General features: G+C 38.8%; 1 protein-coding gene across 2 annotated transcripts in view; it reads right to left on the bottom strand.

Annotated features, from left to right (window-relative positions):
• gpc6a (glypican 6a) overlaps positions 1 to 13,969 on the bottom strand; it is a 290,648-nt gene that overhangs the window by 64,878 nt on the left and 211,801 nt on the right. For both annotated transcript variants that reach the window (XM_054731829.2, XM_054731830.2), the window contains exon 4: positions 13,492 to 13,657. In XM_054731829.2, coding sequence (XP_054587804.2) covers positions 13,492 to 13,657 — 166 coding nt within the window. The remainder of the gene's footprint in view (positions 1 to 13,491; positions 13,658 to 13,969) is intronic.

Genomic DNA, 13,969 nt, shown 5'->3' with positions numbered 1-13,969 from the left:
CTGTACAAGGTAAATTTGTCATGATGGCAGATGAATGATTGCCTTGTATCACCCATAGGCCAAACCATGTATTCTTTCCCTGAATATTTTAACACCCACCTACCTCCCCCCTTCTGTCTCAGACACACTCGCATAAGCCAGAGTGGCTGAAATCACTCAACACCACTTCCAGCAGGCGAATCACAACCTTCCTTGGGTCTTTTTGGCATTGTTCATTGTCAGTTTGTCTTTTCTTCAGCCTGCAAGGTATAAAGTCATTACAGTAACCTTTACATAAATACCACACTGTGGCTGTAGCTTTGGATGTATGGTATGAACAGTGTGATCAATCTTCTTTTTAAGCATAGCTTTATAAGGGGAACATTAAAGGTCATTAATGCTTCAATATTACAGAGATTTAGCCCAGCAGTGGCACACTTTGAACTTTCTTTCAGTTAAATAGCTTTAAAAGCCACAGTGTGACACTAAACTAAAAGGTTTTCGTTAGTTTCTGTGGTCCGTTTAAAGCAAGTGCTAAATAGGAACATCCCATGGTGTATAGATTTGATGAGTGATTCATCCTAACCTATGCCAGTTTAATATGACAATGTTAAATTATGTGATGCAAAGTATTTTGTTAATTAATTAATTAATTAATGTATTTATTTATTCTCGACACACTGCTTTGGTTTTTCCTGCCTTTAAAATGAGGTACAAAAAAGACACAATTAAAAGGTCAAACCCTATTTTTCAGGCTTCCCCACCTAAACTGTGCATCCAGAATACAAGAACAACACATGATGCTTGTTTCGAGGGTTCGGGGAGATTATCGAGTCTTGTGAACCGAGATTAAGGTGCCTCCAGGAGGTTTTCAAAGGGTGACCAATGGTGATCTTGGTGTCTTGGCATCACCATTACTATGCTATTTTATGCCAAGGCTATTGGAAAAATAGAGCAACACTGGAGTGAAGGAACCTGTTTCTGGTATAAGCCTACCATTCATTCTTGTTTTGCAGAGGTTCTTATCTGGTCTAGAAATCTAGACAGACCATGGCAGAAGCAACATGATTTTGCTCTGCAGGTAAGTAAGTACATTTTATTTATATAGCACTTATCACGGACATAGGATCACAAAGTGCTTCACATAAATTTAAAAAACAAATATAAAACACAAAGTCGGAAAAATCAAAATGATCTCAAAACAGAAAAAGATTAACATCAGAAAAAATAAAGTGATAAAATTATAAAATTTCATAAACAGATGAAAGATGATTACAAATTTGAGTTAAAAATAAGAAAAAAAAATATTTATGTGAAAGCAGCTTTAAATAAAAGGGTCTGCTTTTTAAAAGTGTCCAGACTGTCATTGCTACGTAAGGATAAAGGAAGATCAAAAGTCGGGGTGAAGTTTGTCACTTCTAGAAGGTTCTGGTGTGTGGACCTGAGGGCTCGGGTTGGAGCATAAGGCTTTAACAGTTCAGTAATATAAGGAGGAGCTTGACCATGTAGAGCCCTGAAAGTTATAGTCAGGATTCTAAAATTAACTCTAAAGTTAATGGGTAACCAGTGCAGATATGTTAGAATAGGAGTGATGTGAGCTTTTCTGTTTGATCCAGGTAGGAGCCTCACACAGAGTTCTGGACCAACTGAAGGCAGTCAAGTGCTTTTTGTTAAAACATGAAAAGTGTGTTACAGTAATCTAGACGGGAGGAGATAAAGCCATGGATAACCATTTCAAGTTCAAGTTTTGACAACACCTCCGCACTTTGAAGATATTTCTTAAGTGATAAAAACAGTTTCGGACCAATGTTTTTGAGTGACCTTCAAGAGACATTGGTCAAAAATTACACCCAAATTCCTTAAGTTTGATTTGACAGCAGATGATAAATGACCAAGTTTTTGACTAATGAGAGGAACCATGCTCTCAGGGGAAATGATCAGACTTTCAGTCTTTTCAGAGTTAAACTGAAGGAAATTATCTTCTAGCCAGCTGGAGATAGCTGATATTAGCAGTTCAGACAGTTTATAGAACTGAGAATCCTTAAAAGAGCAGTACAGCTGAATGTTGTTGGGATGTTGACATAATGGAGCGGGACAATAACGACGGTGGCAGTTTGTTTGAAAGGGCTTTGGCATCAAGTTTGGACTATTCAGACTTGGGCTTTTATTTGAGTCAAAAGCAGAGAGAGGTGCTTAAGTCCTTTATTTAGAAAAAGGATGTATTTGCATCTTCTTCAACAGTGTTTGGGGGACCCGATGACTGACATTCGTAGAGGTGAGTACTTCATGTTGTTTGTTGCTCTGACTGGTCCTAATGCTGTCCAAGGGCATGCACAAGACCACTCCACAATCTAGCTCTGTCTACGCACCATGGCTAGGCTGTATATTCACATATGGCTTGCCAGGCTGGTTCTTAGCTATATTAAAGACAAAATATGGCATGAGCAAATTAAATGACTATTGCAACTAACTGATGGTTCTCTGCTGTTAAAATCCTTTTCATAAACTGTCTGGTTAAATTGTGAGAGAAGGGCTGGGGAAGATGTAGGGTGGCTGGTGTGACTCCCTTTGGTTGGACCACAGGTCTCACTGTCGAAGCCTTGCAACTTAAGATGTGTGATTACATTTAAAAAAAACATGAAATTAGGAAATTCTACATGCAACAAATTAAAAATATTTTTGTTACTTGGTAACTACAGTGTACTAGTCCTGACATATTTTTAAAATATCAAATTTACTCATATTTCATTTAAATTATGATTACATTTGCAATGGTCTCTAGTAGGAATGAAAGCCTTGTAAGTCGTTCTCTGAGGAGAAAAAACTCAGATGCTCTTGTTTGACAATGTAGAAGAAGGAGAAAGTAGTAGTAGTCCCTTGCCCTGCCTCCAACATGCCTCCATCTAAATAGGATAGATTATCCTGAGTTATCTCTGTAGTTATGCTGCTATAGGCTTAGACTGCTGGAGGATACACTGACCACTTTTCACACTACTACTATCATCTACAATCTGCTATTTAACTGTATTATTTTCTGCAATTTCAGCTGTTAACTTTATTTTCTCTTTAAGTGTTTTTCTCCCCAGAAGAAGCTACAACGATGTTCTGCTGAGTGGTGGTGGCCTCATGGAGGGGGCCATCGACTAGCACACTGCTGCTAACCACTAAAACATTTTTCCTCTCCTGATAATAACTTTTTGCTTTCCTTGACATTGGATGTGCTACTACTAGTTTATCCGTTTAATTATAGATCAGCTAGGATAAATACAATAAAGTTTATCTCTCACCAAATAGAATATTTACTAAGAAATCACAATATAACTATAGACACATTACTTTGTCTTGTGTGTGTGTGTGTGTGTGTGTGTGTGTGTGTGTGTGTGTGTGTGTGTGTGTGTGTGTGTGTGCGCGCGCGCCTGCTCTGTCTTCTCGATCCCCAGTGAGTCTTGGAGGATGGCTGCTTATACTGAGCCAGGATTCTCTGGAGGTTTCTTCCTGTTAAAAGGGAGTTTTCCTATCCACTGTCGCTTTATGCTTGCTTAGTATGAGGATTGCTGTATAGTCACTGACACTCGTCAGTGACTTGATGCAATTTGCTGGGTTCCTTATATAGGAAACATTATTTCTGATTGGCTTAATGAACTGACCTGAATTGGAATGTTTATTATGTGACGTGCCTTGAGACAACTCTTGTCGTGGTTTGGCGCGATATAAATAAAATTGAATTGAACTGAATTGAATAGATTCAGGCGACAGGATTTGGAGTCTTATTTCCTGATATTTGGACACCTCACCTCAGATTTGAAAACAGCCACACATCTCTTCCACTTACTTGCAACATGGATGCTTTAACTCCACAAAAAACACAAGTCTGAAGGACTTCTGCTGTGTTATGGAATTGCTAAGGCTAACAGTTAGCTTTAACTAGCCGTGAGGGCAGTGGTGTGGCAAGCTTTTTTAAAGTATGGGTGTTGAGATATCTCTGACATGTGTGTGTGCATATATATATATATATATATATATATATATATATATATATATATATATATATGTATATATATATATATATATATATATATATATATATATATATACATACATATATTTCCACCACAAGGTGTGCACCAGCACCAAAGGGCTGGAAAATGTTGGACATTTTATATTTAAAAGCATCAGTTTGGTGTATTTTGAGGAATAAAGTAGAGTTACTTGCTGGTAAGAATGTATAATAAAGTATCTATGTATGTTCGTGGCATTATAATTGTCTTTAATCCATTTTGAACACTGACTAAAGGGAGATCCGCTGATGCATCCTTGCTGCTCAGTACCAGAACTACATGATGTCACTAGTTAGTAAAATCAGCTGGCAAAGATGCTGTTGAACGTGTGAGCGTGCAGAACTTGCAAAACTACATGACTCAATTTAAGGAACAAACTAGAATCCAGCTGCTGTTATTTATTTGTTGGTGGGGCTTTAGGGTTAGGGTTGGGAGCAGCTCTCCTGTTTCACTGACAGGAGAAATCCTCTCATCAGCAGCAGGTGATCAACAGAGTAACACCAGCCTGAATAAAACAAAAAAACACTGACCTTAAACGGGGCCACACGGAATGTCCCCGGTCAGGGCCTGGTTCCGTTCGCCAGCCCCGTTAGGCAGGAGCTGCTTATCCCGTTATTGTGACATTAGGGCTTGGCTTTGTTGGCGCTCGTTAGTGTGACTAGATTTTACAAAGTTTTCATAAATAAACACACAACTTCGATATGTGACTTGTTTTAAACCAAAACCAGAGTACACAGCGGGAGCGAGCTTGTAACAAGCTTGTGCGTTTTTGCCATTTGGGCGGTGGGGAAACACGTTTCAACAACGGAACCGACCGGAATATTGACGTAACACTGGTGCGCAGACGTGTGGGTTTCAATTAGCAACAGGGAGGGAAGGGGACAGGTTAAACACAGCGAGACAAACACAGAGGGATCGGAGTAATAGTAATGTTTTTGAGCTAACCTGTGGGAAAGTGTGGGTGTTTAACCTCCTCATCTGCTGTTTCCCAGATGCCAAACCAACCACAGCCTTCCTCGTCGTGAGTCAAGAGTGAGTCCATGAATGTCAAGTAACAGTGTGACGTAAATCTATCAGGTTTTTAAAACAGAAGCTAATGCAGGAAGTAGGGGTAGAGGACTATTTTCACATTCAGCATGCATGTTAAACTCAAAGTAGGGCTGGGTGATATGGCCTAATATCAATATCACAATATATTGAAGATTTCACCTCAATAACAATAAATGGACGATAACTACAGGTAAGCGCAGAAGCAAAAGTTGTCCAGATGGGGCGGTCACATTTATTATGTTGAGTCACATTTTTACATGAGTCATGGTGGTACAGCTTCTTAAAAGGACATGAACGTTGCCAACCTACACACATCTTTTCATTTTTTTATTATCAAATGTATTGACATGGGAAAAATTATCATGATAGAAGTCAGAAATTTCGATAATGAAAAATGTTCGATTTATTGCCCAGCCCTAAGTCAAAGTGATTGAACTTTTTTTTAAAATAATAAGTAAATGAATGATTGACTTCCTTTTATAAAATATTTAAATTAGTAATGTGGTGAAACGTTCATGAGCTGAGAGACAAACAGCCTCTCCCACCATCTGTTTGTGCTTAAGAAATCGAAAGAACATTTCTGAGTTACTTTAAGAAAAGGAAGAAAATTAACACAAAGTTCGCCACGAGGGCTACGATGTCTTCAGTGTTAAAAATAAAATGATTTTCTTAAAAGGTTTAAACAGAACCTGAACATTTACAGTTTGTATCACAAATTGTGGCCATCTTCCTGGAAGTTGTAAGAAAAGTCAGATTGGCAGTTTGGAAAATGATTTGCATGACATGATCCAATTTTTTCAAACTCAAATGACTCTAACGACTTTAACTCTAATTCTAACTCAAATGACTTTAACGTGCGTATTTTAGAAAATATGACATCACACAAAACTACAAAAGTGAGCAAAAAATATTTTTATGCCTATTTGTGACACTCCAAGGATGTGACAACTTACCACAAAAAAGGTCATCTGGACATAACATACAAAAAATTATTTGATTTTTTTCATTTTTGTAGTTTTTAAACTTCTGGTTTTGCTAATAAACCTGGCAATAAAGGGGTTAAATCTGAGAAACACACACATATTTTATTATATTTTGTTAAGGCTGAAGCCAAGGATGAAATTCATGTAAAAAATTGGGACTTATGAAATATTATAATATTTCTATGGGAAGCTTTGTAAGTGCATTTTTTTGTGCTCGAATGACTTTAATTTTAGAAAATTGAAACGATGGGTAAGGGTTAAATAGATGTGTCTGTCAATATGGTGAGCTTTTGTGGCATTTGCAAAGCTTTGATTTATTTAACTCAGCATATTTTGAGTTTATTTTGCATTATCTGGTTCTTCATCTCATGGCCATTATTTCCTTCAGTTTCCTCAGTTCACTGGCACTATTCACACCTGCCTCTCATAAGTAATCACTCACCTGCACACTCTCTGTAATCAACCTAAACGGTGTATCTAGCCCCTGGTTTTTCAGCTCAGTTTCACATCCTGCTGTTTTCTTGCCTTGCTGCAGGGCGTGGCCATAAACAGTTCCCAAGCTCTTGATCAATCCTGTTAATGGTTTATTTAATGTTGCCCTGTTTCCTAGTTTATTACTTTCCTCCTTACTGCTGCATTTGCCTTTTAAACTGTGGGTTCTACCTTCAAATACAAAATTACTACATACAGTTTAAGCAGTGAAAAAGCAAGTACTACCCAGGTCACATTTAAGTTTATTAAATCAATACCTCAATTTGGTTTCATGAGAATGTTCCTCAGTAAACGGAACCCCATATGCTAGACAAACATTTGGGTGATTTTGATTATCAATAGCCAAGAACTAATGCTCTGAATAACTTCTTAAGTTGGGTAATGATCTCCATTTTAATTCATCTTCACAACATATTAGAGTTTTTGTCCCCAGTAGCTGGCTTTTGCAGGGGTGGTCCAGTATGGAATAAGGGTGACTCTAACCTTGCTAGAATATAGAACTATAATTAAATCTTTGAGTCACCAACCTCCATCACCTACAAGCATGTTGGAATTTGGCAGAATTGTGGCAAATTCTAAAATAGTCTTCTTGCTATTTTGCACTCTTGTGAACTGTTCGTTCCCAGAAAGATCCCAAACACCCACCATGCTTTGAGACCATTCCTAGAAGGATATTTTTGGGACCATGTAAGAGTGCAGCAGCAAGATCATACCACAGTGTAACGTGATGAAGGAGCTATTCCACCGAAGGTTATTTACCCTCTCCTCAGGAAGAACTAATCTGCATGAGACTGCCTCAAGGTCATGCATTCTTAACTGTTTCCTTTCCAGCTCAAGAGAAGAATGAAGACAAAGGACTCTTTCTTTTAATAAATCAGAAGAACTCTATTTTTAATAAAGCTAATCAAACAAAGTGTTAGCCAATAATAAAATGTGAACCAATCTGTGTTATAAAACACAATAAACATTTCTGATTCTCAATGAGATGTTTTTACATTTGAAGTAAAAACATCTCATTGAGAACCAGAAATGCTTTATTGTCCCAAAAAGTGGGAAATATGACATTTGTAAGAGGATACTGATGACATTATTTCCTATGAAAGTGTTTCCACTTTCCATAAGTCCTAACAGTGTAAATTTCTGGCATTTTGTCTAAGTGGTGTTTACTACCATTACTGTAACAGTGACCTGCTCATAATTTTTCGTGTTCACTCATATGTTGAAATTAAACAAAATGTTTTTGTTACTCGCCTCTTGCATTGCCTATTTACCATTTATGGTCATGTTATTTTATGTGCAATTTAATGCAGTATTTTTCAACCTTGGTCCGCAAGGCAGCGTGCCAATAGTCAGACACACCTGGATTAATCAGTTTGTCCAATGATGTAAGACAGGAAATAAAAGAGCTGTGCTTAATTCAGGAAATAGTGAAGTTGTGCACAAAGCTCAGAAAGCACAAGTTTGTTTTAAAAAAAATAGCACAGCCCCACCAAAAATATTTTTCACCAGCCGCCACTGTCCCCAGGTTAGAAAGGTGGTGGTAGCAGCAAGCTGGAGGTCAGGAGTAGATTACTGCTGCAGCCGAGCCGAGTGAGCGTCTGGTTGTTTTAAACGTTTTTCTTTTCAAGGCGCTGATCAGTGTTCCTTGTTCTAGCGATGTTTTTGAAAGAAAAAGAAAACATTCAGGAAGCCTAGAATATTCTAATGGAGTTTAAATTTTCTTACCATGGTTTCACTGAAAGCATCAAATGTGCGAAACAGTAGTGGAACAGCACAGCTTCAAATAGAATCCACTATAGTCTATGGGCTGTTTCAAACCAGCAGCGACACGGCGATTTTCAGGTGCGTCCCAGAAGTGGCACAGCAAGCAAATTCTATTTTTGCCGCGAGCCGCTTCTGGCACACGTCAATTTCCGCAGTTAACATAGGACTAGACAGAAAATCACACTGTTTCAGTGTAAAATTCCTGATAATTTTCCAAACAAAAGTACTTCAAATATGTGAAGCTTACGTGTGACCTAATGGCTTATTTAGTCCCAGCATTGTTCCAGAAAAGCAGCGCCATGTTTTTCATGGCTTCATTTCTTGCAGCGGAGAGGAACAATATCAAGTGACATCAAACCCAATGTCTTTCTTTTTGGTTTAATGGCCGATTGCATAAACAAACCGTGACCTGATATCTTGAGGGATCTTGTAATCTCATAAGTCCAGCGAAAAGCACAGTGAGGAAGCTGTGCCGCTGACAAGACTCGTCAGGTGTGAAAAGGCCCGCTTTGAAGTTTGCGAGGAAATCGTTTCACTGCCATTTTGCACCGCTGATGTTTCAAGCGTGAAATCCGGGTGACAACTAAAAATAATTAACTTTAGTTTACCTCCTCACACCTTTTAGGTATTAGAGTAATGCCTTTAAATGTTTTGATGGTACAGTACGATGTCATTTCATGTCCTGTTTACAAGCAATACTGCACATCTTAGAGGAACAATTTCAAACTGCTCCACATTTTCACAGAAGTTAAATCATTGGATGAGATGAAAGATACACATATTTTAGTTGACTTAAATTCAAACAAATTAGATGATTAATAAGACCCAGCCTAAAACTAAGTTAAAAAATCTTGTCAAAATGAACACATTGGGATGTCACCAATGCGACCCCCTTGTTGAAAGTTTCTACTGGTACCATCACCTGTTCCTTCCTACTTCTTGGCTTGTTCAACTGAATCATTGAGAAGATGTCTGCTTTGCTGATATTAACGGGTTGGAAACCAACAAGCCTAGATCATGGTGTCTACTGGCCTGCAGCTGTCATGGGTGTCGTGTGATAACCATCACAACAAAATTAGCTGTCCCAGGAATCGATAAGTTCTGATAAAGTCTGCTTTTGGTATTCTGAATGTTAAAGGGACATTAGGAAAAAGTTCTACCTACACACTTTGCTGATGAGCCTCCACTTAAAAAAATAACAATCGTCTTTATGTCAAGAAAATAGAAGCTGAGAAATTTCAATCGTTTTAGAATGAAAATATGCCTTTAGGAAAAAAGTGAAATTGCTGAACACATTTGTTAAAGAGCCAGCTGCAGAAATCCTTGTCTCGCATTTATATCACTTCCAATGCATTTTAATTCAATCTCGAAGGTCATCAACACGCCACGTTGGATTTGACTCTCCAGTTGAACCAGACAACAGTAAGCTCCGTCTAGACAAAGGCTGGTTTCATGTTAGCAGAGCCCATTCATTTGGTTGTTCTACTCAGTTTAGTGTGTTGGATTCACTGGTTAATGCGAATATTTATTTATGGACAAATGTAGTTATTTTTGCTCTGTTAAACTTTGACCTGTCCTTCAGATTTCAGTTATCTTCTAAAGTCTTCCAATCCTGTTGCTAATGCTCATGGGGAGTCCAGATGTGCTTTTCACTGCCTTTCCTCTTTAAATTATTCACCTGCCACTTGTGCCCCCCCCCCCCCCCCCCCCAATTACATGCCCTCCTTTGTTGCCTTTGTTTTCTGCTACATTCTGATAACATCTCATCATAAAGTCTTGTTCTCTGTCTGCGCTGTACTCAGCTAAGCTTTTCTCCTTCGATTTGATTTATATCTCAGAATTATGTTTGGACTTCTGAATTCGCTCCCTTGCCATGGTCCTTGATTTTTATTTTGTTCAATAAAAGCTTTTTAGTTCCGTCATCCGTCTGCCTTCTGACTGTTTAGTCCTCCTTCACCATGAACGGTGTCAAAGTCCATGTTTGTCTGCTGAGTCACTCAGGGAGATTTCCTTTGCCAAATATATAACTGTGTGTAAATTTTTTATCCGTTTAATTCAAACATTTTCTAATTTCAGTTGTTTCTGATGTTAACAAATGTAAAGTATGTTTTGGCTTTTGTTCTGTGTTTAGATAAAGTTTCATTCCTCAACTCTGCACTTGGATTTCTTCACTGATCTGGTTGTGCGACGTTTGATTGTGATGAGCAGATGGTCGTGTGTGCTTCCCAGATGGTTGTGTTGGCATTCCGTCTTTGGACCATGAGGTCAATCTTTCAGTGGAAATGTTTGGAAATCCACAATAATCTCATTTAATATAATCTATGAACATTTGTTTATTCTTTCAATTTGATGTAACAATACAGTCACACTTTCTTTTCCAGTAATTATTGGTTTAAATGGAACTCAGGTTACAAAACTTTGTGGTTCTTAAAAGATAAACATTAGTATCAGTTATATTAAAGTGGTGTAAAAAACCTTCTTAATGTCTTCATTTTAATAACATTTGTAAAAATAATTTAACTCGCAGGTCGCCATTGTTGTTAGCGTTGCAATGCACTCTGGGTAGTGACGTCATGGTTGTACCTCGGTTGCACCGGCCGGCTTTGGGACCTTGTTGTGACTGTTCAGCGACATCAACATGTCATCTGTTCAGCCTTTTCAGTTTGAACCAGAGTGAAACATTAATTAGGACATCGATGATGTTTCCCAAACGAGCATCAAAATGAAGAGCAAGAAGGGCGGGATGAAGCGAGAACAGGACAAAACCTGTGGTGTGTGTGCGGAAAATGTGTCTCCATGGTAACTGAGAGGGAGAGTGTTTTTTGTCAAGAGCTCACAGTTTTGTCAGCAGACGTTAACGGTAAGCTATCGTGTGATCAAACATATTCAGTTAAGAATGGTTTTGGAGAATATTAGCATCCAGAGCTGTCTTGTGCTTCATAGATTATTAGGATATTCAGTGAAATGACTTTAATCATTTTTGCAGATATTATATATTTGGAGAACACTGTACTGCTACACTTACTGCTTGTTTTACTGACGGGAGAGGTGAATGTTCAGCTTCATCCATGACGAGTGGCGTGTCTGATGGCTCGCCCAACATGACAGAAGCGGCAGCTGCAGGAGCGTGTTGTCGGCTCAGGAGAGCGTCCAGCATCTCTTGTCTCTCCGAGGGCGTTTAGGCTCCTTGTGTTGGAAAATGGTCGGTAAAGCATTTAGTTTCCACCATCTCTTATACCCAGCCGCTCTGGTGAGCTCTTTAAGTAGTTGTGGTCGACTATAAGCCTCAAACGCATGAGGAGAAAAAAGTTGGGAACACAGCCGCGGATCTTTGGGAAGTTGTGCCCGTCCACAGGCATCTTCCCACTGCTTCCTCCTCTCCTTTGCCAGTGGGAAAGCTGTGTAAACTCACATCACTTCCCTTGTTGCCCTCTGACTGGAAATTACATCCAAAAGCAGCACAATGAGGCATTTTACTTAATTATTAATACGGTGAGCGTGTAAACAAACACTAGCGTTCTTCCTAGCGCAACCAGTATACGTCATCGCCCCCAGAGTGCATTGCACGCGGAAAACATGGCGTCCTACGTATGTCCAAAAATTTACTAAATATTACAGATTTATAAATAAACAGCAATATTGTGTGTGTTTCTAACAACATAGTTTGGTACAACAGAAAACTTGTGGCTTATTAGGGCATACATGTCCTCATAGCCGGAGTTCCTTTTAAGGGGTCGAGGGCATTTGCAGCAGTACTGCCTTCTTTTTAGTTGAAACCAAATAGCTTGATGTGTTTATTTTTCTGCTGTGCTGTTTTATATCTAAAACACAATTCTCCACATTTGTTTCACCAATTATTTTTATCAATACTGATGTTTAAGCACCAGTAAAGTCCTGTAGACGCTGTTTTGGGTCTTAACAAATTAAAACCGATGTCTCCCTTGGAGTCTTCTCTAGTATGGAGGGGGATTTCAGAGGTGACAATGATGGACTGTTTACAAGCTCGATCCATACATTTCTATAATGCAAAGATGTGCTTCAGTGGTGAGAAGTGACCTGTGATACATTTAGAATTTGTCTCCAAAGGGGAAATCAATAATTCTTTTGAGCTGCTTGGTAAGCAAATCGAAATTCCTTAGCAACATATAATGAATACAAAATGTCACCTGACATCAAAATTTATTTTTTAATGGAGAAAATTAATAATTCTTGTAGGTTCTATGGTAGAAATGATGACGCCATAACTCTATTTTCCAAAGGGAAGAAAAATCAGTGCAGAAATTTTCTAAGTCACAAATCCACATCGTTCTAACGTCTCAAGGGTATTTTGATTTGGCCAAGTTATTCATTCCTTTGCAACAACAGCTTTTTCCCATTGCTGTCAGACACATTGTCCCCTTGCTGCAATAGATTTGCTTCCTCAATACAAAACAAGATACTAACTTTTTAACACATGTCATAAAGCTGTGAGACATCTCATTCAGAGCACAAGGACCCACGTTGATCTGAGACTTCAGACGTGTCATTGGAGAGAACAAACGGTAAGCCATCTGACGGTTTCTCAAACGACAAGCCTGTCACAAAACAGCCAAAAGCTTAGAAGTGCAGTTCACTTGACACTTAGTCTTCTGGGATGAGTCTCAAAAGTGTTGCCCCATTAAAGAAAAAAAATAGGAGAGTGGGTGGGAGAATGAGATTGGGGTACATAACAAATAAAGCAGTGGCCTACAAAAGATCCAGAGGGAGCGCTCTATGTGCATCCTTGGTATCCATTTAACAGGAGAGCTTACAGCAGCCAGCTACTTACAGCCCAACTGAAGTGCTATATTACTCACCAAGCTCAGCTGGAAATGCTATTGAAAATGTGTTTGCCTAGGATCTGCTCTCCTTTATCAATCCAAAACAGCAGGGGTGGGAGCTTTAAGCACTATGCCAGGGTTCCAGCAAAAGCAAACAACATTTCAGACAGGAAAAAAGAGGGGAAATGGCTGCACAAATAAGATTTCAGTTTTGTCTCTAACACAGCGCATCCTCTTGATTCACACCGAGGCTTCTCAGACAGTTGGACAAAAAAATGCAGACTATGAAGTAAAAGCTCATGATTAAAACAAAAAGGCAAACCTGAAGGAAAAACAGGTGGAAAGGGCTCTTAATTTGAAACTCACCAATGAAAAGGTTCCATTCTGCATCCAGGTCTGCCTGATTAGCCAGACAGCCCCTCATGACGTTGTAGCAGTAGCCATGGCAGGGTGTCAGCCCAGGCATGCCGCGGCAGTATGGACAGTACCGCATCTTGGTCAAGGCTTTGACGCACGCCGGAGCTACGTTCACCTGAAAGAAACAAAACAAGACTCTTCTGTTCAGTCAAGCCACTGTTTCTGTCTACGGTCCAATACATAAAGTGAAGATCAGTTTGGGCTGCTCGATTATGGCAAAAATGATAATCATGATTATTTTGACTGAAATAGAGATCTCCATTATTTAAGACGGTTTTCAAATAACATAGATTTATTTATTTATTTTGTCATAAAATTGCACAGGTCACATTAAGAATAAAAGAAACATAAAGAAAAAAATACAGGATTATCACAAAAGCAATTCTTGAATCCTTGTGTAAAAGAGCCAGTACACCTCCTTATAGAT

Source organism: Nothobranchius furzeri, chromosome 9, assembly GCF_043380555.1.
Source record: "Nothobranchius furzeri strain GRZ-AD chromosome 9, NfurGRZ-RIMD1, whole genome shotgun sequence".
Classification (NCBI taxonomy): Eukaryota; Metazoa; Chordata; class Actinopteri; order Cyprinodontiformes; family Nothobranchiidae; genus Nothobranchius; species Nothobranchius furzeri.
The sequence above is the reverse complement of the archived record's forward strand: the minus strand, read 5'-3'. Positions and strand labels throughout refer to the sequence as shown.